Source organism: Bos javanicus, chromosome 15 (genome assembly GCF_032452875.1).
Source record: "Bos javanicus breed banteng chromosome 15, ARS-OSU_banteng_1.0, whole genome shotgun sequence".
NCBI lineage: Eukaryota > Metazoa > Chordata > Mammalia > Artiodactyla > Bovidae > Bos > Bos javanicus.
The window spans coordinates 24535350-24554765 of record NC_083882.1 but is presented as its reverse complement, the minus strand read 5'-3'; the positions used below and the strand labels follow the sequence as shown (position 1 = coordinate 24554765).

The following is a 19416-nucleotide window of genomic DNA, read 5'->3' as shown; positions in this document are numbered from 1 at the left end:
CGTTGGTTGAGCTCTTGCCAGGCCAGAAGAGAATGTTTTTTCTTCTTCCTGTTGGACACTGCTATCATCTTGGGTGTGAGAACTCCCTCTTCTGACTTCCCTATTTTAATTGAGGTTCCTGTTTATTAATGTTTATATTATCTATCTAAAGAGATTACAGAGAGAGAGCACTTAGAGAAGTGTCTGGCACCGAAATCAGTGATATTAATTACTTGTAAAACAGTGATATGGATACTAAGGATAAAAATCATCATTTAATCATGGCCTTAGCTTGTGTCAGACATTTTTCTAAGCACCTTAATGTAGTAACTAATTCTCATAATAACTCTATAATCTAGGTGTAATATTCATCACACTGTATAGAAGAGAAAACTGAGGCTCAGAGCTTTCACGACCTGCCCAAAATCACACAGCTAATAAGTGATGGAGCTGGAATTTGAACCCAGTGGGGTTCACACAACACATCTTGACAGTGATTGAGTGTTTCCAATGTATCAGGCACTGAAAATACAGCAGTGAACACAATAACCCCCCTGCTCTCCCAGGACTGATGTGCTAGGGGTCCTAGAATAATACCCACTGAACACTCACCATAGTGACTGGCACGTGGCAGAATCAGCTCTGCTTGTTCTCTGCCTCTTTTCTTGCCTGTGGCAGACATCACTAATTGATCACAGTACAGCTGTGATTCTTTCCCGCAGAGCTGGCCTGTGGCCCAAAAATCGGTCTCAAGACAGCCCTCCAGGCAGCCTCTGCCTAAGCCTCAGGTTTGCACTGAGACCAAAGCTATGTCAGTTCTGAGTCACTGTCTAGAGTGGGACAAATGAGCGTTTCTGCCCCAAAGCCCGTGGTGTCAGCACCAGGAGGAGGCAGTTAGGACAGAGACAGGGATGCGCAAATGGGGAAGAGCAGGGAAGCCAAGATTGACCAGGGTGGGGGGTAAAAAGAACGGCCCACAGCCCTCAATCCCTGGTTCTTGGCCTGGAGCTCTCCAAAGAGGATGAGCAGGGTGACGAGAGTGGACTCTGATCACGGGCTGGTCATCTACCTGAGGTCTGTCCCTCGTGGCACCAATTAGGACTGAAAATCCAACAAGGCTCAAGTGGGCCCCAGGTCTTGGGAGCCTGGTGCTAGGCTTGGGGAGAAGTGGAAGGCAGGGTAAGGGGTGAATAAGGGGCTCCCCCACCCTGGCTCTGGATTCTGTTGCCTGCCACCCAGCCCACCCACTGCCCAGCAGTTGCTTCCCAGCCAGCAGAAGCCGCGCTGCAATCCCCACTTTACGGTCTCTGCTAAATGAAGCACGAACTTAACTACATCACCCCTCTCCAACCCTGATAGGATGGGGAGGGGCTGGAGTGGCATGCTGGGCTGCTTCAGCCCCTAATCTAATCACCGGTGTGGGTCATTTCAATTCCGCACACCGGAGTGCGCTGGGGGCGTGGCAGCTCATAAAAGCCTCCATGCTGGTGCTCAGCTAATTGTGAAGCGCTTACTGTCTTGCAGGTGAATAACTCAGGACTGAGAGCTTCCAGCTGCTGGGATGGCGTGTGAGCCGGGAAACGGGACAGGGAGAAGCCTGGGATGGGCCCTGTGGCAGGGAGAGAGGCATTGCCTTCTTGGAGGGGACACAGTAAGTTCAGTCTCTGCCCTGGGGTGACCACTCACCACCTGGGAGTTGGCAGAGAAGCTCTTTACCTTAAACCCGAAGACCTGAAGTTTTCTGGAACCTCAGAACCACAGACTAGGGTAAAAATTTAAACCCTGCCCCTTTCTACTAACCTTGCCTTTAGATGTATAATTAGATCCCTGAGAAGTGAGAAGGCCTGGGAGCCCTTAGGGCTATACCCAGGGGAGGGCTGATGCCTTCGGGGGCAGCTTTGTGCTGGTGGCTCACAGGGCTGCTCTATGGTTCACTTGAGGACCTAAACCATCCAGCTTCAAGCTGGCCCCTGGGAGACTGGCTGAGTCATGGAGATATAAGAGGCCAAGGGCTCAGCATCCTTAACTACAGGGCTCCTCTCCTGTAGGACAACTGGGGGGAGAGGTGGGGATGTCCTGGGAGGAAAGTGAGACCCCTGTGGAAGCTATGGGAGATCATAGCAGAAGCCCTTGGAAGTTCTCCTGAGATAGAATGACAAACGGAGGGCTGCCTGCCTAGCCAGGGGCTGTGCTCCACCAACTCTTTATTCTAGATATCAGTGATGTAGAATGGCAAATGGAGGGCTGCCTGCCTAGCCAGGGGCTGTGCTCCACCAACTCTTTATTCTAGATATCAGTGACGTCTCCAAGAGCTGGAGCTGTGATTTCTTGGTGAGTGCTGAAAAGACTTGAGATTCTGGGAAACAGCAGATGGTAGGAGCAATCACAGCTGGGAAAACCCCATTTTTGCTCTGTTCCTCAGTTTCCTTCCTCTGTGAAACAGGAATCATGAAATTGATAAACACTTGGAGAGGCTGAGCTAACAATGCTTTGTAAGTAAGGGCTGCTGGCGCCCTGTCTTCCTCCCACTGCAGAGGGGCCCTCTTCCGGGAGGGGGGCTCTAGTGCCATTTGCTAATGATGGCTTTGCTTCAGGATGCTGACCTGACTGAGGGCTTAGAATGTGTCCCCGGCTGCCATGTTGCGATCAGGGCCGCTTGGCAATTGGACAGAGGAGATCCACACACTGGGGCCACGCTTAGCATCCAGGCTTCACTCCCGAAGGGCTGCTTCTTAGAGGCTGACTTTGAGAACCTGGGAGCTATTCCCTGGGCAGGGGAAGCCAAGGCGAACTGCATGGGAAATGAAGTGGGAAGTCCCTTGGGCAGCGTCCCCCCCACCAACCCGAATTGCCAACAAGGAGGCATATAGTGGCTTCAGCCCTTGGCCTTTGGATTCTGGAACAAAGACACTTCTGTGGAATCCAGCCTATAACTGTATTCTGATACAGACAGTTAGAAGAGAACCTCACGCCAAAGATTCAAGATTGGAATCCATCTGCTGATAGCCGGCAGGCTTTTTATTTCATAATATATGACTTATCTTTCAAAGTGTGCTTGAGTACATTGCTTCATTCTCATCCTCAAAATTCTGTGATATGGGCAGAATAAATATACACAGTCCTGATGTCAAACAGGGTAGGGTGAAGCTCTGAGAGATCAGTCTCAAGTCCCCCTGGCTAGGTAGTGATGGAGCCAGGAGCAAAGTCAGGTGCTTTCTCCAAGACAGATGGAAAGGATGGAAACCCTGTGGTGGGGACTTACTGCAAGCCTTTGCCTCCTCTAATAACCGAGGAAGTGAAGAGAGATTTAAGGATCAATTTAGAGGCTAACAGAGCAGGTAAAGGCAGAGGAGGCCAGAACAGGAAGTAGGAAGCAAGGAGAGAAACAGGTGGAGGTTTGCATGGACACTTCCTGTTCACAAACTTCTTCTGCTCCTCATTTCATTAACAGCAGCAGTGGAATTTCATGGACAATTGGCGTTGAGCACTAACTGGGAGGTAATGAGAGAGGGAGGAGGCAGGTAAAGGCTGTTTGAATTTAAATTCTCTTTCTTTGGGGGGATGGGGGGGCAGATTTTTTTTTTAAAGGCAATTTCAGTGCTGGAAAAAGTTCCAAGCAAACAGCAGTCCTCTGTGAGCAGTGTTGGGAGTGACGCCTGTCTCTCAGTCCTCTGTGTTCTACCCACCAGCTCCTGGTGGCTGTTCTGAGTGGGGGATGCTGAGGGCCTGGGTGTCTGACCCTTGGCAGACTCAGTCCTTCAGACTTTCGGAAACACACTAGAAATCTGTCCACCATCAGCGGTGAGCTAGAATGCATATCTCTGCAATAGTTACAGCAGAATTACCGTGAAAAAAAAAATTCTATATGGACCTGGGCCAAGATGGGAATGAGTTAGAAATAGAAAACAAGATTTCTGTTCTAGGAGTGTGTGATTGATCTGACAAGTGATGCATCTGCGCACACACACACACACGCACGCACACATACACAAGGCCATGAAATATCTAAGGAGAGGAGAATAAGATTAGGTACGTCTAAAGTTAGAGACGGAGAAGGCAATGGCACCCCCACTCCAGTACTCTTGCCTGGAAAATCCCAGGGGTGGAGGAGCCTGGTGGGCTGCAGTCCATGGGGTCTCGAACGTTGGACATGACTGAGCGACTTCACTTTCACTTTTCACTTTCATGCATTGGAGAAGGAAATGGCAACCCACTCCAGTGTTCTTGCCTGGAGGATCCCAGGGACGGGGAAGCCTGGTGGGCTGCTGTCTCTGGGGTCGCACAGAGTCGGACACGACTGAAGAGACTTAGCAACAACAAAGTTAGAGAAGAGCGGACACAGTCATAGGGCAATCAGGTGGGAAGGGTGGGAGAAGGAGGCTGGAGTTTGAGCAGCGTCTTCACACAGGGACATACAGATGGATGAAACAGAAGACTAGAAGTACAGGCTTAGGTGGCAGCAAAGCCTCTCCTGAGGAGGCTGACAGGCAGGCTGGCTTGGCTAGATTGAAGACTCTAATAGAAAACAACAAGAGGGACTGGCTGTCCAGTGATTAAGACTCCATGCATCCACTGCAGTGGGTCTGTGTTTGATCCCTAGCTCGGGAACAAAGACCCCACATGCCATGTGATGTGGCCAAAAAATAATAAAAATTATTTTAAAAAAAAGAAAGCAATGAGAAATGAAGAAAGTCAAACACTGTGGAAGGCTTCAGTTCTAATCTTAGTCTTCAGGTTATGAGGTCATAGGAAATGGCATAAGATCGGTTCACCAATCCGGAACTGACTACTGAGGAGACTGAATCAGAAGTTGGTTACTTACCCAATGCAAGGTGATCAGGGCTCTTCTGTCTAGACAAGTGGCTGTGGGCACAGATGGGAAGCTAAGGGGCCATCGAGACTCTGATGGCTAATTTCAGGTGTCACCTTAGCTGGGCCACAGATATTTGTTCAAAGATTATTCTTGATGTTTCTTTGAAGGTGTTTCTTAGATGTTTAAAGTGTTAAACCAGTAGACTTGGAGTAAAACAGATTAACCTTCTGAATGTGGGTGGACTTCATCCAGTCACTTGAAAACCTTATAGAGAAAGAGCAACCTCCCCAGAAGTGGAGAGAATCCTGCTAGAAGACCAGCCTGGGACTCCAACTGCAATTCTTGCTTGGGTCTCTAGCCTGCCAGAATACCCTCTGGATTATGGACCTGGCAAGTCTCCACAGTCAAGTGAGGGTTATGGGCTGAACTGTGTCTCACTCAGATCCTTGTGTTGAAGTCCTAATTCCCAGCACCTCACAAATGGGAATGCATATAGAAAAAAGGGGCTTTTAAAGAAGTAGTTAGGATTAAATGAGTTCATTAGGGTGGGCCACTCCAATATGACTAGTGTCCTTAGAAGAAGAGGAAGGTTGGACACATATGTGCACACACAGAAGAAAGACCATATGAGAACCCAGGGAGAAGGCAGCCGTCTGCAAGCCCAGGAAGAGGTCTCAGAAGACACTAACCCTGTCAACACCTCGACCTTGGACTTCTAGCCTCCTGAAGTGTGAGAAAATCCATCTGTTTAAGCCCCCACGGGTCTGTGGTATTTTGCTATGACAGTTAGAGCAGACTAATGCACGGACAGTGGATTATAAACTCCTGGAAACTCCCAAGGGCCATGCATTAAGCTTTCCCCCCCAGCTCAGCGCCTCACGAGTGGTGTGTGTTTATGAGATGTGCTAGGTCTGGATCCCTTCCAATAGGAACGCACAGGGGAGATGGACTCACCTGGGCTGGTGGGAACCAGAGCTCCAGGAGACAGACATGGCTCCGGGATACAGAACTTTGTGTTCTGGTTGGAACAAGGTTCTTCAGGAAGCAAGTCAAGTGAAGAATAACCTGAGACTGACTTATTCTGTATTCTCTGGTATGCCTAACATAATGCCTGGGGCTTCACGGCCACTCAATACAAGTTTCGCTGAATTACTAACTGAATAAGTAACCACGACAGGGCTGGGAGAAGGAGTGCATTCTTAACACCTTTTAAAAACCAGTTTAAACATACACATATGTTTGTATGTGCTTAGAAACGTTCTGAAAGAGGCTGCTAATGGTGGTCCCTTCTGGGGAGTGAACTGGGAAAGAAGGCAGGCTTACTTTTCCCTGGATACCTCACACTGTTTATGCATTTTCATCTTGAGCGTATTACTCCTGGGTCATTCAATAGCACATTAGATGATGTGTGTTCTGGGGTAAGTGAAAAGAAGAAACGGGCTGGAGAGCTTTTTAACTCACCATTCCTCTCCTTCCAATATCTCCTGAAAAAATGTTCAGCCTTCCCCAAGTGCCAGGAGAGCCCATGGATGGACACTAGCAACCCTGGGTCTTCCTAGCCACTCCACGACACCCAGAGGGAGCATAGGGTGACAGCATAGAGCCCCAGCACAATGAGGTAGCTTTGGAAGAGCAGGCGGTCAAAGCGTTCCAGGAGGGCCAGCCACCCAAGCTCCTGTCGGTCCACCTGGTCCTGGGTTTGGAAGTAGTTGCTGATGGATCGAAGCTGGGACCAGACTTCCTTCAGGGTCCCTGATGGGGCTTGGTCTTCTTGACAGACGGGGGACTCTGCACGAGAGGAAGACACTGTAGTTGAGCCAGGGGACACCATGGCTCCCCCTGCCTTCCCATTGAAGCCAATGGCTTTATCCTTCAAGGAAGGTTGTGGGCAAAAGTGACCAATGGGCTGGAAGATTGGGGATTCTCTCCCTATCCACTGAGGGGAGGCAAGGCTGTGCTGAAGGAACCCCAGAGAACACAGCAAGCAGGGTGATGAGTCCAGGTTACATCCTTCTGGGAGATTTTTCTGAGGTAGCACAGCCCTCATTGACTTAAAGCTTTAGGGCAGGGATGGTTCTTTAAATTGAGGTATAATTGATATGTATCATTATATTAGTTTCAAGCACACAACATAATGATTCAATATTTGTATATACTGTGAGATGATAATCATAAGCCTAGGTAACACCCGGAGAAGGCAATGGCACCCCACTCCAGCGCTCTTGCCTGGAAAATCCCATGGATGGAGGAGCATGGTGGGCTGCAGTCCATGGGGTCACTAAGAGTCGGACACAACTGAGTGACTTCACTTTCACTTTTCCCTTTCATGCATTGGAGAAGGAAATGGCAACCCACTCCAGTGTTCTTGCCTGGAGAATCCCAGGGACGGGGGAGCCTGGTGGGCTTCTGTCTATGGGGTCACACAGAGTTGGACATGACTGAAGCGACTTAGCAGCAGCAGGTAACACCCATCACCTCACACAGTTACAGATTTTTGTTCTTGTGATGAGAACTTCTGGAATATAGTGTCTTGTTGACTTTCAAGAATACAGTAAAGTTAATGGGAAGTTGCTGTATAACAGGGAGCTCAACCTGGTGCTCTGTGACAACCTAGAGGGGTGGGATGGGGTGGGAGGTGGAAGGGAGGTTCAAGAGGGAGGGGACATAAGTATACTTATGGCTGATTCACATTGTTGTACAGCAGAAACCAACACAACATTGTAAAGCAATTATTCTCCTTAAAAATAAATAATTAAAAAAAACACAGTAAAAATATGTACCACTTCATGACGTTGCATGTCATCCTTGCCCAGGGCCCATACTCACCTTTGTATCACTCCAGTTTTAGTGTAAGTGCTGAGCAAGGGGGCACTGGGATGACCTGTATATTTCTGCACATTTGGCAACTAGAACCCAAATGTATGCAAACTATTTGTGCATGTGTGTGCGTGCGTGTGCAGGCATTTTGCTACTCTGAGGTCGGTGGCTCCAAACTGGTAAGTAAAACTAGCTAAGGGGATGAGGGGCTGATCTCTAGGCTTTCCAAAGAGCCAGCAGAAGACTGTCTTGTCTCCAGAGAGTTGATGTAAAATGCAGGGCAGAGGCTAAGAAGCAGATGTTTCCATTTTTTCACACAGTGATGCGTGGCCTAGGCTCCACCTGTGGGCACTGGGGCTGAGTGATCAAGCGAGACAAACAGGGACCTCAAGGCTTCTCACAAACCTGTTACCCCAGCAAGCTGGGCCCCGAGATCCATTTGACGCTGGTTGGTATCCATGTCCCCTCGAAGACACAGGAGGGTCTGCTCCTGCTGGCTGCACCGCTCATCATAGAGGAATTTGACCAGCAGGATGGACTTGGATAAGCTAAGAACCAAGAAGGCCATGCAGACCGTGAAGAAGACCCCTGAGGGAAAGAGACGGAGGAGGTGGGGTTAGCAGGAGTCTCTGGGCCCCTTGCTTCCCTGTCTGAAAGGCAACATCAGATCTTGGACAGAAGTAATGCCAGATGGGCACCTGGACTTCCCTGATGGTCCAGTTGTTAAGAATCCACCTGCCAACGCAGGTGACATGGGTTCCATCCTTGGTCTGGGATGATCCTACATGCCCTGGGACAATTAAGCCCAGCGCTGCAACTACTGAACCCACCAGCCTAGAGCCTGTGCTCTGCAGCTAGAGAGTAGCCCCTGCTCCCCTCAACTAAGGAAAGCCCATGCACAGCAATGAACGTCCAGCACAGTGAAAAATAAATGAATAATTTTTTAAAAGGCCTGGTGACCCCGGGGCTGCTCACCAATCAGAGGGGTGCTCCCTGCACTCCTTGGCACCTCATCAGACATGTTGACCCTGAAGACGGTGTAGCCCACCAGCACGCTGGTCTTAAACAGAATCCTGGCTTGGCAGGTGGGCGGGAGGTAGAAGCTGCCCAGGTCCACGAGCATCAGGAAGATGCTGGGGATCAGCAGGCTCACCACGTAGACCAGAGGGTGCCTGCGAATCACGACCTGGGCAGGGACACACAGTCTGTTGACAAGAGGGTCCAAGCCAATGGACTAGCCAACAACACTGCCGTCCCAGCATTTTTACATAATATGAAAAGTCTACATAATTTATTTTTATTTTTTAAAAATGTATTTATTTAGCCATGTCAGGTCTTAGCTGCAGCCCATGTGATCTTCGTTACATCATGCATGATCTTTCACTGTAGCACACGAAGTCTCTAGTTGTGGTGTGCAGGTCAGTATTTGCAGCCCACTGGTTCCAGAGAGCACGGGTTCAGTAGTTGAGGTGCATGGGCTTAGTTGCTCCAAGGCATGTGGGATCTTAGTTCCTCCGCCAGGGACTGAACCTGTGTCCCCTGCATTACAAGGCAGATTCTTGACCACTGGCCCATCAGGGAAGTCCCTCTATGTCGCTTAGAAATAGGAGGTTATTTTGTGGTTTAGAAAATAGGAGGGGAATCCTTTAAGCTTTTCTGTATAAAAATATTAATAATATTATTCATAATTATAAGAAGAAGCAGCCACCATTTATTTAGCACCTGCTGTGTGCCAGGCATTGGACTAAGCGTTTCATATGATTTGTCTTCTTTAGTCCTCACAGTCGGAGAAGGCAGTGGCACCCCACTCCAGTACTCTTGCCTGGCAAATCCCATGGATGGAGGAGCCTGGTAGGCTGCAGTCCATGGGGTCGCTGGGAGTCAGACACGACTGAGCGACTTTACTTTCACTTTTCACTTTCATGCATTGGAGAAGGAAATGGCAACCCACTCCAGTGTTCTTGCCTGGAGAATCCCAGGGACGGGGGAGCCTGGTGGGCTGCCGCCTATGGGGTCGCACAGAGTTGGACACGACTGAAGCGACTTAGCAGCAGCAGCAGCAGCAGTCCTCACAGCAACGCTGGGGGCTGAGTATTATAACCTCCATTTTAACCAGGAGACAGAGGATCCTAGAGACTAAATGGCTTGTCCAAATTCACATAGCTGGAGAGTGAGAAACTGTTTTAAAATCAGGTCTCACACTCAAAATCTTTCTTCTTAAACCACTTAGTTTGCAAAATATTACACTGGTTTTGGTTTAGTCTCTTCTTTCTTGGAATGCACACACTTTAGTACCTGTGTGTGTGTGTCAGAGACTGGCTAGGAGCAAATAGCACAATGAAACTAGGAAAGCCGAGGCGGGCTTGACAAGAGGTGGGTGGGACATAAGGCGATCACAGGAGGAGGGCAATCCCCCAGGGACTGGGGCACTGGCTGAGCTGTTCCTACCTGTAGGCCTGAAGGGGCCCAGGGCCGGCAATGTGGTTGAACCTGAGGGGACAAAAGGCTGGGGGACGTGTGGTGGCCTCTTAGGAGCCTGGACCGTGGGTGGAGGCTCCTTGGAGTGGGGAGAAATGGAAAGATAAACATCTCACTCGGTCTCTCCCTCCCTCCAACCTCCGGCCACTGCTCCCCCTGCCCGCTACTCCCAAACTGGACCAGGGCTCCCATCTCTACAGGCCACAGTCCAGCCTCCAAGAGCGAAAGTAGCTGTGAAGTGGGGCAACTGCAGAAATCCACCAGAGCCCACAGCATGGCTGGGCAGAGAGCTGGTCCGGTAGCCGGGAATTGTTTTTTTTTTTTTTTTTTTATTGGCTGTGCCGGGTTTTCGTTGCTGCCCACAGGCTTTCTGTAGTTGCGGCGAGTGTGGGCTCCTCTCCAGTCGCGGTGTGCGGGCTTCTCACTGCGGTGGCTTCTCGTTGCAGAGCACAGGTTCTAGGGTGCGTGAGTTCCGTTAGTTGCAGCGTGCGGGCTCTAGAGTGCAGGCTCAGTGGTTGTGGTGCAGGGGCTCAGTTGCCCTGTGGCATGTGGATCTTCCTAGGCAAGGAAACAAAGCTGCGTCCCCTGCATTAGCAGGTGGATTCTTCACCACTGGGCCGTGAGAGAAGTCTTATAGCTGGGAATTTAAGTCTCATAAAATTACAGTGAGAGCCGCTGCCATTTTGTTATACCCAGCTTCTCTGAGATGGTCATAGTGTTAGTGTTCGTCGCTCAGTCGTGGCCCACTCTTTGCGACCCCATGGACTGCAGCCCACCAGGCTCCACTGTCCATGAGATTGTCCAAACAAGGATACTGGAGTGGGTTGCCATTTCCTTCTCCAGGATGGTCATAGGACGTGCCTATAATGAACACAAAATCTATTCTCATCTTTCCTGGAGAGAAACAGGATATGACAGGGCTGCTTCCCCCATCAGACTATGGACCCTTTGAGGGTGGGAATAGTAATTTTTAATCCCTCATGGGGTCAAAAATAATGCCTATTTTATGGCAGAGGATGGGATGGTTGGATGGCATCATCAACTCTATGGACATGAGTTTGAGCAAGCCCTGGGAGTTGGTGATGGACAGGGAAGCCTGGCGTGCTGCAGCCCATGGGGTCGCAAAGAGTCAGACACAACTGAGCGACTGTACTGAACTGATTAGTAGCTCAGCGGTAAAGAATCACCTGCCAATGCAGGAAACATGGGTTTGATCCTGGATTTGGGAAGATCCCCTAAAGGAAATGGCAACCCAGTCCAGTATTCTTGGCTGGAGAACCCAATGGACAGAGGAGCCTGGCAGGCTATAGTCCATGGGGTCACAAAGAGCTGGACATGACTCCGGAACTGAAAACACACACACATTCAGTAAATGTTCACTAAACAAATGAATGTTCTGGGCCTGGTGCTGCTAGATTTGAAGGAAAAAAAAAAAAAAACAACAAACCAATGTCTGAAACCTCCCACTTCTCTGGTTCACCAAACTGAATGATTTCTGCATGTCAGAAAGTGTGCTAGACTCTTTTTCACATGGGATGTGATTTATTTAATACTCAGTGTGAGTTTGTTGGCAGGTAGTATGGCATCCCACTCTGTAGATTTTTGAAAATAAAGTTCAGCCCTGTAAGTAAACTGAGTAAGTGGGATGTTCCCATGCACCTTCTGGTTCCAAGCTCTGTGCTGTTTCCCAGACAGCCTCCTCTCAGTTTGATCAGACCTCTGAGCTGAATTCAGGGTCTTCTCTCTCACCTTGGCCTCCCTGTTTGGAAAAGAATTGCATAGACGGAAGACGGAGCAGAAGGTGGTAGGGGAGGAGCCTGACTGGATGAGATGAGATGTCACCTTGCTGGTGGAAGTCAGGGCTCCTCAGCCTTTGGGTCTGGAAGCATATCCTGACTCAGTGGAGCTCAGTAGACCAAGGCCATTTGGTCAATTGTAGTCTGACTGTGGTCTTCCACATTAAACTTAATTGCCTGCAAACATCTAAACCAGAGTGACACTCACTGTTTTGCCATCATTTGGTTAAAATACATTTTTACCAAAGTGCAGTCAACAAGAAAAACCATGAACTGTCAAAACCCTGCATCTCTCTCCTTGCTTTGTTGTGCTGTGACAGGCGTGGCCGCGGTAGGTGGGTTGGGGAGAAGGGAGTTCAGGGCCAGAGTCCACACAAAGTCTTGTGTTGTGGGCCCCACCTGGGCTGTGGGGATGGAGGGGCGACCAAGTCTGCTGTCTCTGGAGGGTAGGAGCAAGAAGATCCCCTGAGACTTCATGGTGGATGTTACATAAAGGAGATGAAGAGAATAAGAATGCTACCCCAAAGAAAAGCACAAGCAGGCATATTGGTTAAGCAGAGAGAGCCCAGACTTAGAGTCAAAGGAACAGCAGAGGCCCTGAGCCCCTCCATTCCATGTGCTGGTTTCAGGGACTCTGGATGGTATCAAACCTCTCCAAGCCTTGATTTCCCCCCCGTTTTTAAAGAACAGTTTACTTTTGCCTCGCCAAGCATCTTGAGTACAATTGAGATCAGCTGCTGTACTCTTTAAATAAAGTTCCCACGTAAATAGCACATGCTGAGACGATTCCTCTCCACCCAGATGCTGATGCTGAATAGAAATCTGGGTCAGAACCAAAGAGAAGCAGTGTGGCCCCTTAGGGTCCCTGGTTCCCAAGAAAGTGCAATTTCACCGAACCTCAGGTTCCACAAGGTGTCAGGGCAGAGGCATGGCAAGAACTGAGAGGCTGGGAGGCAGGCTGGCTTCATGCAGTCATAGGGAGTCCTGTACTTAGAAGGGCCCCATGCTTGGCTTGGTGTCATTTTGATGTTCTCAATAATTTTTAAACAAGGGACCCTGCATTTCCACTTTGCATGAGGCCCCACAAATTTATGTAGCCAGTCTTGTTGTGAGGATATTCCTCACTGGATATCGAGAGTAGTTGAAAGTAGAGAGGAAACAGGGGTAGACAATTAGCTTGGGCTGTGACATAAAGCAGAAAGTTCTCCAACTCAAAAAATTGTATAAATTACAAGCTGACATAAAATCATAAACTTAGACAGGCCTTCCAAAACCACTTCATCCGTTCTTCTGCCTTTTAGTGAGGATGGGCCAGTTCTTAAGTTCGGTCCAACAGTACCTGTAGTTTTGCTTTTCTTAAGAACAAAGGACCCACCTTTTTCTTTAGGATGATTTGGGGGCAATACTACCTATGGACTAGTCTACTTTTCTCTACAAGCCCAGTGCGGCCTAAAGAAACTCTAATTTTATCCTACAGTTTTGAGAAATGTCTTATTCCCATGATCTCATTTGAGCCTCAAAGCCCTTTATGCTCATGTTCAAGAAACATGAATTGAGCATGAACAGAGGTCAGGGACAATCCTAAATCCTAAATGCTAGAGTTAGAACTGCTGACAGGACAGGTCCCTGCTCTTGCCCCTGACTCCTGACCCCACATCTTATGGGATCAGGAACCAGATTCTGACGGTTAGATGTTTCACAGGTCTGCAGACAGAAGTTTGCCCCGGAATGGACCATACCCAGAGTCTATGCTTGATTTGATGATAACATTTGGGACTTTCTGAGTTTATATTTAGATGATATTTTCATCTTAGAGGGCTTCCCTGGTGGCTCAGACTGTAAAGAATCTGCCTGCAATGCAGGAGACCCAGGCTTGATCCTTGGATCAGGAAGATCCCCAGTAGGAGGGAATGGCTATCCACTCCAGTATTCGTGCCTGGAAAACCCCATAAACAGAGGAGCCTAGCGGGCTGCACTCCATGGGGTCACCAAGAGTCAGGCATAACTGAGTGACTAACACTTTCACTACTTTTTGGTCTTAGAATCAGTACTGAAATGGGTTAAGATGTTTGGGGATGTTGGGATAGGGTGACTATATTCTGCATGTGGGACAGACATGAATTTGGGGGAGTCAGAAGGTGGCAGACTCTACTGGGTTAAATGTTGCTGTTATCACCAGTTCTGTCCAGCTCTTTTGTGACCCCCATGGACTGTAGCCCACCAGGCTCCTCTGTCCATGGGATTTTCCAGGCAAGAATATTGGAACGGGTTGCCATTTCCTTCTCAAGGGTATCTTCCCAACCCAGGGATGGAACCTGTGTCTCCTGCATTGGCAGGTGGATTCTTTACCACTGAGCCTCCTCGGAAGCTCCACTGGGTTGAATAATGCTCCCCAAAATTCATGTCCTTCCAGAAGCTCAGAATACAACCTTATTTGGAAATGAGATCATTGCAAATGAAGTGTCCCTGTAAAAAGAAGAGACGAGACATACAAAGGATAATACCTTTGTAGGCATGTGAAGATGGAGGCAGGCATTGGAGTGGTACATCCTACAAGCCCAGGGAAGACAAGGTTGCTAGAAACCACCAAAAGTTAAGAGAGAAGCAAGAAGCAGACTGTCCCTCAGAGTGCCCAGAAGGAACCAACCCTGCGTACACTTCGATTACAGGCTTCTGACCTCCAGAACTATGAGAGAAGACAGTTCTATTGTCTTAAAGTGGTACTTTGTTACGGCAACCCAAAGAAACTAATCAGGTGGGGACTTCCCTGGTGGTCCAGGGGTTAAGAGGCCAGGCTCCCAATGCAGGGGGCCCAGGTTTGATCCCTGGTCAGGAAACTAGATCTGGCATGCAATAACTAAAGGATCCTGCCTGCTGCAACAAAGACCCGGTACAGCCAAATAAATAAAATAAATAAATAATAAAAAAATAAAACCTGATACAGGTGACCTGGCCAGTAACACGCAGTGGGAAAATGCCACAAAATGGACTGGAACATACTGCTTCTCTTTAGCTGTGTGTCAGTCAAGTCCTGGTTCCACTGGTCACCTGTTAACCTTGGTTAAGTTGCTTAACTTCTCTGCACCCCAATTCAACCACCTGTAAAAATGCGGATATGTGGAGTCCTCATCTCGTAGAGATGTAAGGATTAAATACAGAAACCTTTAAAATGCTGCCTAATATAGACTCAGTGCTTGGTTTTGTGGTCACTGTTATCGTGCCTCCTTGGACAGATTTTGAGGCCCGTGAGAGGAACCTAGAGTCTTGTTTTATCCACGCTGGTGTCCTCGGTGCTTAGCAATGAGCTTGGCACAGGATAAGAACTCAAAAGAGGTGCATCAAGTTGTATTAGAGTCTGCTAATAATGGTTCTTTTAGTTCCAATGGGTGAGAGAGTGGAGTGAGCCCAAAGTGGGGCTCCCCTCTTGAAATCAGTCTTCTGGGGGCCACTTCTCTGCAGCTCATGTCAGAGGCAGTGACCCCCCGTATGCCAGGGGGATGGTACATCACCAGCTTGGCAAGACACTGCTCTCTGCAGAACTGCCCCTACCTAGAGCCCATCATTTCTAATGGACTAAAGGAGCTGGTGCCTTTAAATTCCACAGAAAGGGAAGAAAAAGCACTTTAGTTTCAGTCCGTGTTCTCCATTAGACACCCTTCAGGTGTTAGCAATATTATGCCACAATTTCATTATCCATTAAAGCCAGGTAATAATAAGTACACAAAGGTATTTGGAGCCTATTGATGTTAATGAAAGAGATCAATCTAATTCAGAATGTGTGTGTGGAGAGCTCCTTGGAGATGGAATAGGCCCCAAGGTTAGCCTCTAACTGCCTCCTTGATGATAGACCCCACCAGTACTCAATTTTGCATGACCGTCTTTATGACATACTTGGAATTTTGACTGCCAGACTCACACTTCATACAGAAGCCCATTTGCCTCCTCTCCCAAGCCCCTCCCAGCATTCCCAATTCAGAAAGAACGGGAAAGTTGCTGCCATTTAAGTAAGATCCTTGTGCAAGAGTGAGAGCTTCTTGGATCTAGACCATGGGTCGAGTTGCTTTAGCAGAAAGTCCATGATTCACCCTGGAGGGTTTCTAGGGGTCCAAATTCTCTCTTTCTCTCTCCTCTCTGGAGTGACCTGTAGAGCTTGGAAGGATCTTCTATCAAGTTTATGAGCTGGATTCAATCGATATCTCAACAAAATTAATCTACTCTAATATAGAAAGGAAGATTACATCTGAAAAATAGGATACATGAGGCATATTCCTTTCACAAATGCCCCTCTTCATTTTTCTAGGAGGCCCCTGTAGGTCTCCCAGTTCCTGCTTGCATGAGCATTTACTCCGAGAGAGGATATCTGGGGTCAGGCCTCACTACAGCTCTCACAACTGTCTGCCAGTTTGCATCCAATGCGTGTGTGCTAAGTCACTTCAGTCGTGTCCAACTCTTTGCAACCCCATGAACTGCAGCTTGCAGAGTCCTATGTCCAAGAATACTGGAGTGGGTTGCCATGCCCTCCCCGAGGGGATCTTCCTGACTCAGGGACCAAACTGGCCTCTCTTATGTCTCCTGCATTGGCAGATGGCTTCTTTACCATTAGCACCACCTGGGAAGCCCTTGCACCCAATAAGAGTTCTAAAGTATCATTTCTACCTCCTCACACTTCTACCGTCATTCTTTAGAAAACAAAAAGGAAACAAAACACTGCCACACATGGGCTTCCCTGGTGGCTCAGTGGTAAAGAATCCGCCTGCCAATGCAGGAGACACAGGTTTGATCCCTAGTCTGGGAAGACCCCACGTGCCACAGAGTAACGAAGCCCATTCACCACAACTATTGAAACTGTGCTCTAGAGCCGGTGAGTGAGCTGCAACTTCGGAAGCCCGAGCACTCTAGAACCCGTGCTCCACAAGAGAAGCCACAGCGATGAGAAGCCCGAGCGCACACCAGCCAGAGAGTAGCAGCCACGCAGCAATGAAGACCCAGCACAGCCATAAATAAATAAATAAAATTACTTTTTCAAAAAGCACTGCTGTACAGAAACTGAATGCTCATCCTGTTTCTGGGAACCAGCCCCTCCAACAGTGTATTGAAGGAAGCCTCCCCTCCCGTGGCCGCTGGCTTGGGCACCAGGCTGCTCACAGACGTGCCTCTGCTCTGGGCTCCCTGTGGAATGCAGCCTGACTCCAAGGTGTCAGCGGTGCTCTCTGATCAACAATACATGTCCTGGAGCCACAGACAGACTGCACGTTAGCAGGAACCAACGGGCACCCGAAGCATTTGACTCAGTGTCAGCAGCAGCATGTACATCAGGCCCAGGTGGAACGTGTATTTAGATCTTTGTTCCTCCTTCTGCCGTATCTGTCCCCAACCCCGTGCTGGGCAGCCAGGATGGGGACACAGCAGGTGATTAGATTAAGAGGAAGCTGGCCTTTCGCTGTCAGGACCCTGGAGAGTCCAACATGGGCAGGAAACTGGGCTCTGAATTTACATCATTGCCTGAAGGTTGTTGAAGGACACCAAGGTGACTTGACTGCTCAATTCGGAGTTGGATATCTGGCGCGGAGTAAGAGAACATGAGCCATCTTTGTGCTCGTAGTGGGAACGGGGGAGTCGTGAAGGCTGAGAGAGGTCAAGGGGGCCGAGAACTGACCTGGAGAGTCACTCAGTCTACTTTGTCTTCCAGAGTTGCAGAAATGTTCCTGAGTTCGGCTCCCTGCCTCACCAAGCACGATCTGTGACTCTTCTCAAGATTCTGCTCCCGAGGGCCAGGGTGGAAGGCAACCCCGCTCCCCCCACCCCAGCAAACAACCCACCGTAGCCCCCACGGCAACAGAACCCTGGGAAAAGCTCCCAGAGCAAGAAATCGGTTCACTGCCCTCTCCGGCTGCCCTCAGCGTAAACCCTGAATGGAGAAGAAGCATGGCACGGAAGACAGCAAAGAAACGCGGACCTGTTCCCTGTGATTCAGGGAAGCCTCTCCTCCCTTTAACAATATTTTATGCCTGTGCTCATCATATTTAAAATGGAGCTAGGACACAGAAAAACTTGACCAGCGTTGAGAAGACAATATTTAGGTTAGAGGGTGGCGTGTAGCTACAAACAGCGGCTGCGCCGTGCAGAGAGGGGGAGCGAGTGTGTGTGCGCGCCCTCCCACACTCTGGCTTACCTGCCCCTTCTCCCGCCTTTGTTTTTCTCTTCCGTGCAGTGTAGGTAATGGTGTGTGCAGCCTTCTCCGGAGTGCTTGGTAGGTGACTGTGTTCCACCTTGCACGTGCTACTCCCTCACATTTCCCTTTAATGCTCTCCATTATTCGGGCTGCATTAATAATGTTTGCAGGCTGATATCTTTAAAATTAATGAGGTGTTTACTCTGAGCCAAGAAACTCATTGAAATTAAAAAAGCTTTCTTTTCCGCACCCCCCTCCCTTTCCCTCGGTAAAAAAGTGGACAAACAAGCCACAATGTAAGCTTTGCTAAAAAAACAAGTAGAAGAGGCAAGGACTCAAGCCCTACCGCAAGGAAGGCGTGAATTGGGATTAGCTGGTGCCCAGCATTATACATCAGTCAGGTTCAAATCACAGCTGTATTTAAGAGGCCTTGTTTTAACAAGTGCTTTACTAGAAAACTGCATACCACACCTTTTAACCAATGGAGGGTTTCTGTGCCCTCAATAATCACTTATTTCACCACCACCATCCTCCTTAGCAGGTAATTATCCATTGTAACCATAGCACCTTGGTGTAGTCTAAATTTTCCCTTCTTGTCCAAAAGGTTTGTTTCTAGGAGAATTCAGCTGTGCTTAATCCTGACCTGTCTGTAGTCTCTAGCTCTCAGGCAGATTACCTGGTCTGAAGGACCCTCCCACCCCCAGCTACCACCATCACTAGCTGACTTTGTGCAGAAAAGCAGGGTTGAACGCAAATGACAAGTCTACTGGCTGCAGAAACTTGCTGCAGACCACATGTCAGGATGGTTTGTCAGGCGGGAAGGAGGAACGGTGCCTCTGGACTGCAAAGCAGCAGGCTTCACTGTCCTGCTCCCCACTGCCCGCTCCAGGCACCTAGTGGACACACTTCCCCAGGAACAATACACCCAAAAGCACTCCTGGTGGCGTATCTGAGAAGTCTGGGTTTTTATCAGGTCCTTGCTGAGCAGTTGTACTTCTCAGATCTGGAAACCACCAGTGGTCTCTGAGGATCCTCCTGATGACAGGTTAGCTAATCCCTCAAGATACTTAAGTTAATAATATGGTAATTTTATGCATTTGCATCTGGAATAATTAATTACTTAATGTCACACAGGACATTCATATTGAAGAGACGTTTTTCTCCTAATTTTGGTTGCTGTGTGTGGGTTTCTTCTTTCTTTTTCCTTCTCAGTAGCAATTAGAAGTGAGAATGTTATATGTGCTGAAAGGTGTGAGGACTCCTGCTGCAGTGGCTGGTTCGGGGCTCTGTGTCTGAAAACCATCCTCTTTATGTTCATGTATGGAACCACTCCAGCAGGAGTCCAGGATCTACGGCTGAAC

The 19416-nt window shown here is 48.7% G+C and overlaps 1 protein-coding gene and 1 non-coding gene across 2 annotated transcripts in view; both read right to left on the bottom strand.

Moving 5' to 3' along the window:
- Nucleotides 1-5971: 5971 nt before the first annotated feature.
- HTR3B (5-hydroxytryptamine receptor 3B) overlaps nucleotides 5972-19416 on the bottom strand; it is a 36125-nt gene continuing 22680 nt past the window's right edge. The window contains exons 6-8 of the mRNA XM_061440359.1: nucleotides 8585-8795; nucleotides 8015-8197; nucleotides 5972-6580 (exon numbers count right to left, since the gene is read on the bottom strand). Of these exons, the coding sequence (XP_061296343.1) occupies nucleotides 6348-6580; nucleotides 8015-8197; nucleotides 8585-8795 (627 nt within the window). The 3' untranslated portion in view covers nucleotides 5972-6347. The remainder of the gene's footprint in view (nucleotides 6581-8014; nucleotides 8198-8584; nucleotides 8796-19416) is intronic.
- LOC133227231 (U6 spliceosomal RNA) lies at nucleotides 7561-7664 on the bottom strand. The gene has a single exon (XR_009729783.1). It is a non-coding gene; the product is annotated as a U6 spliceosomal RNA (small nuclear RNA).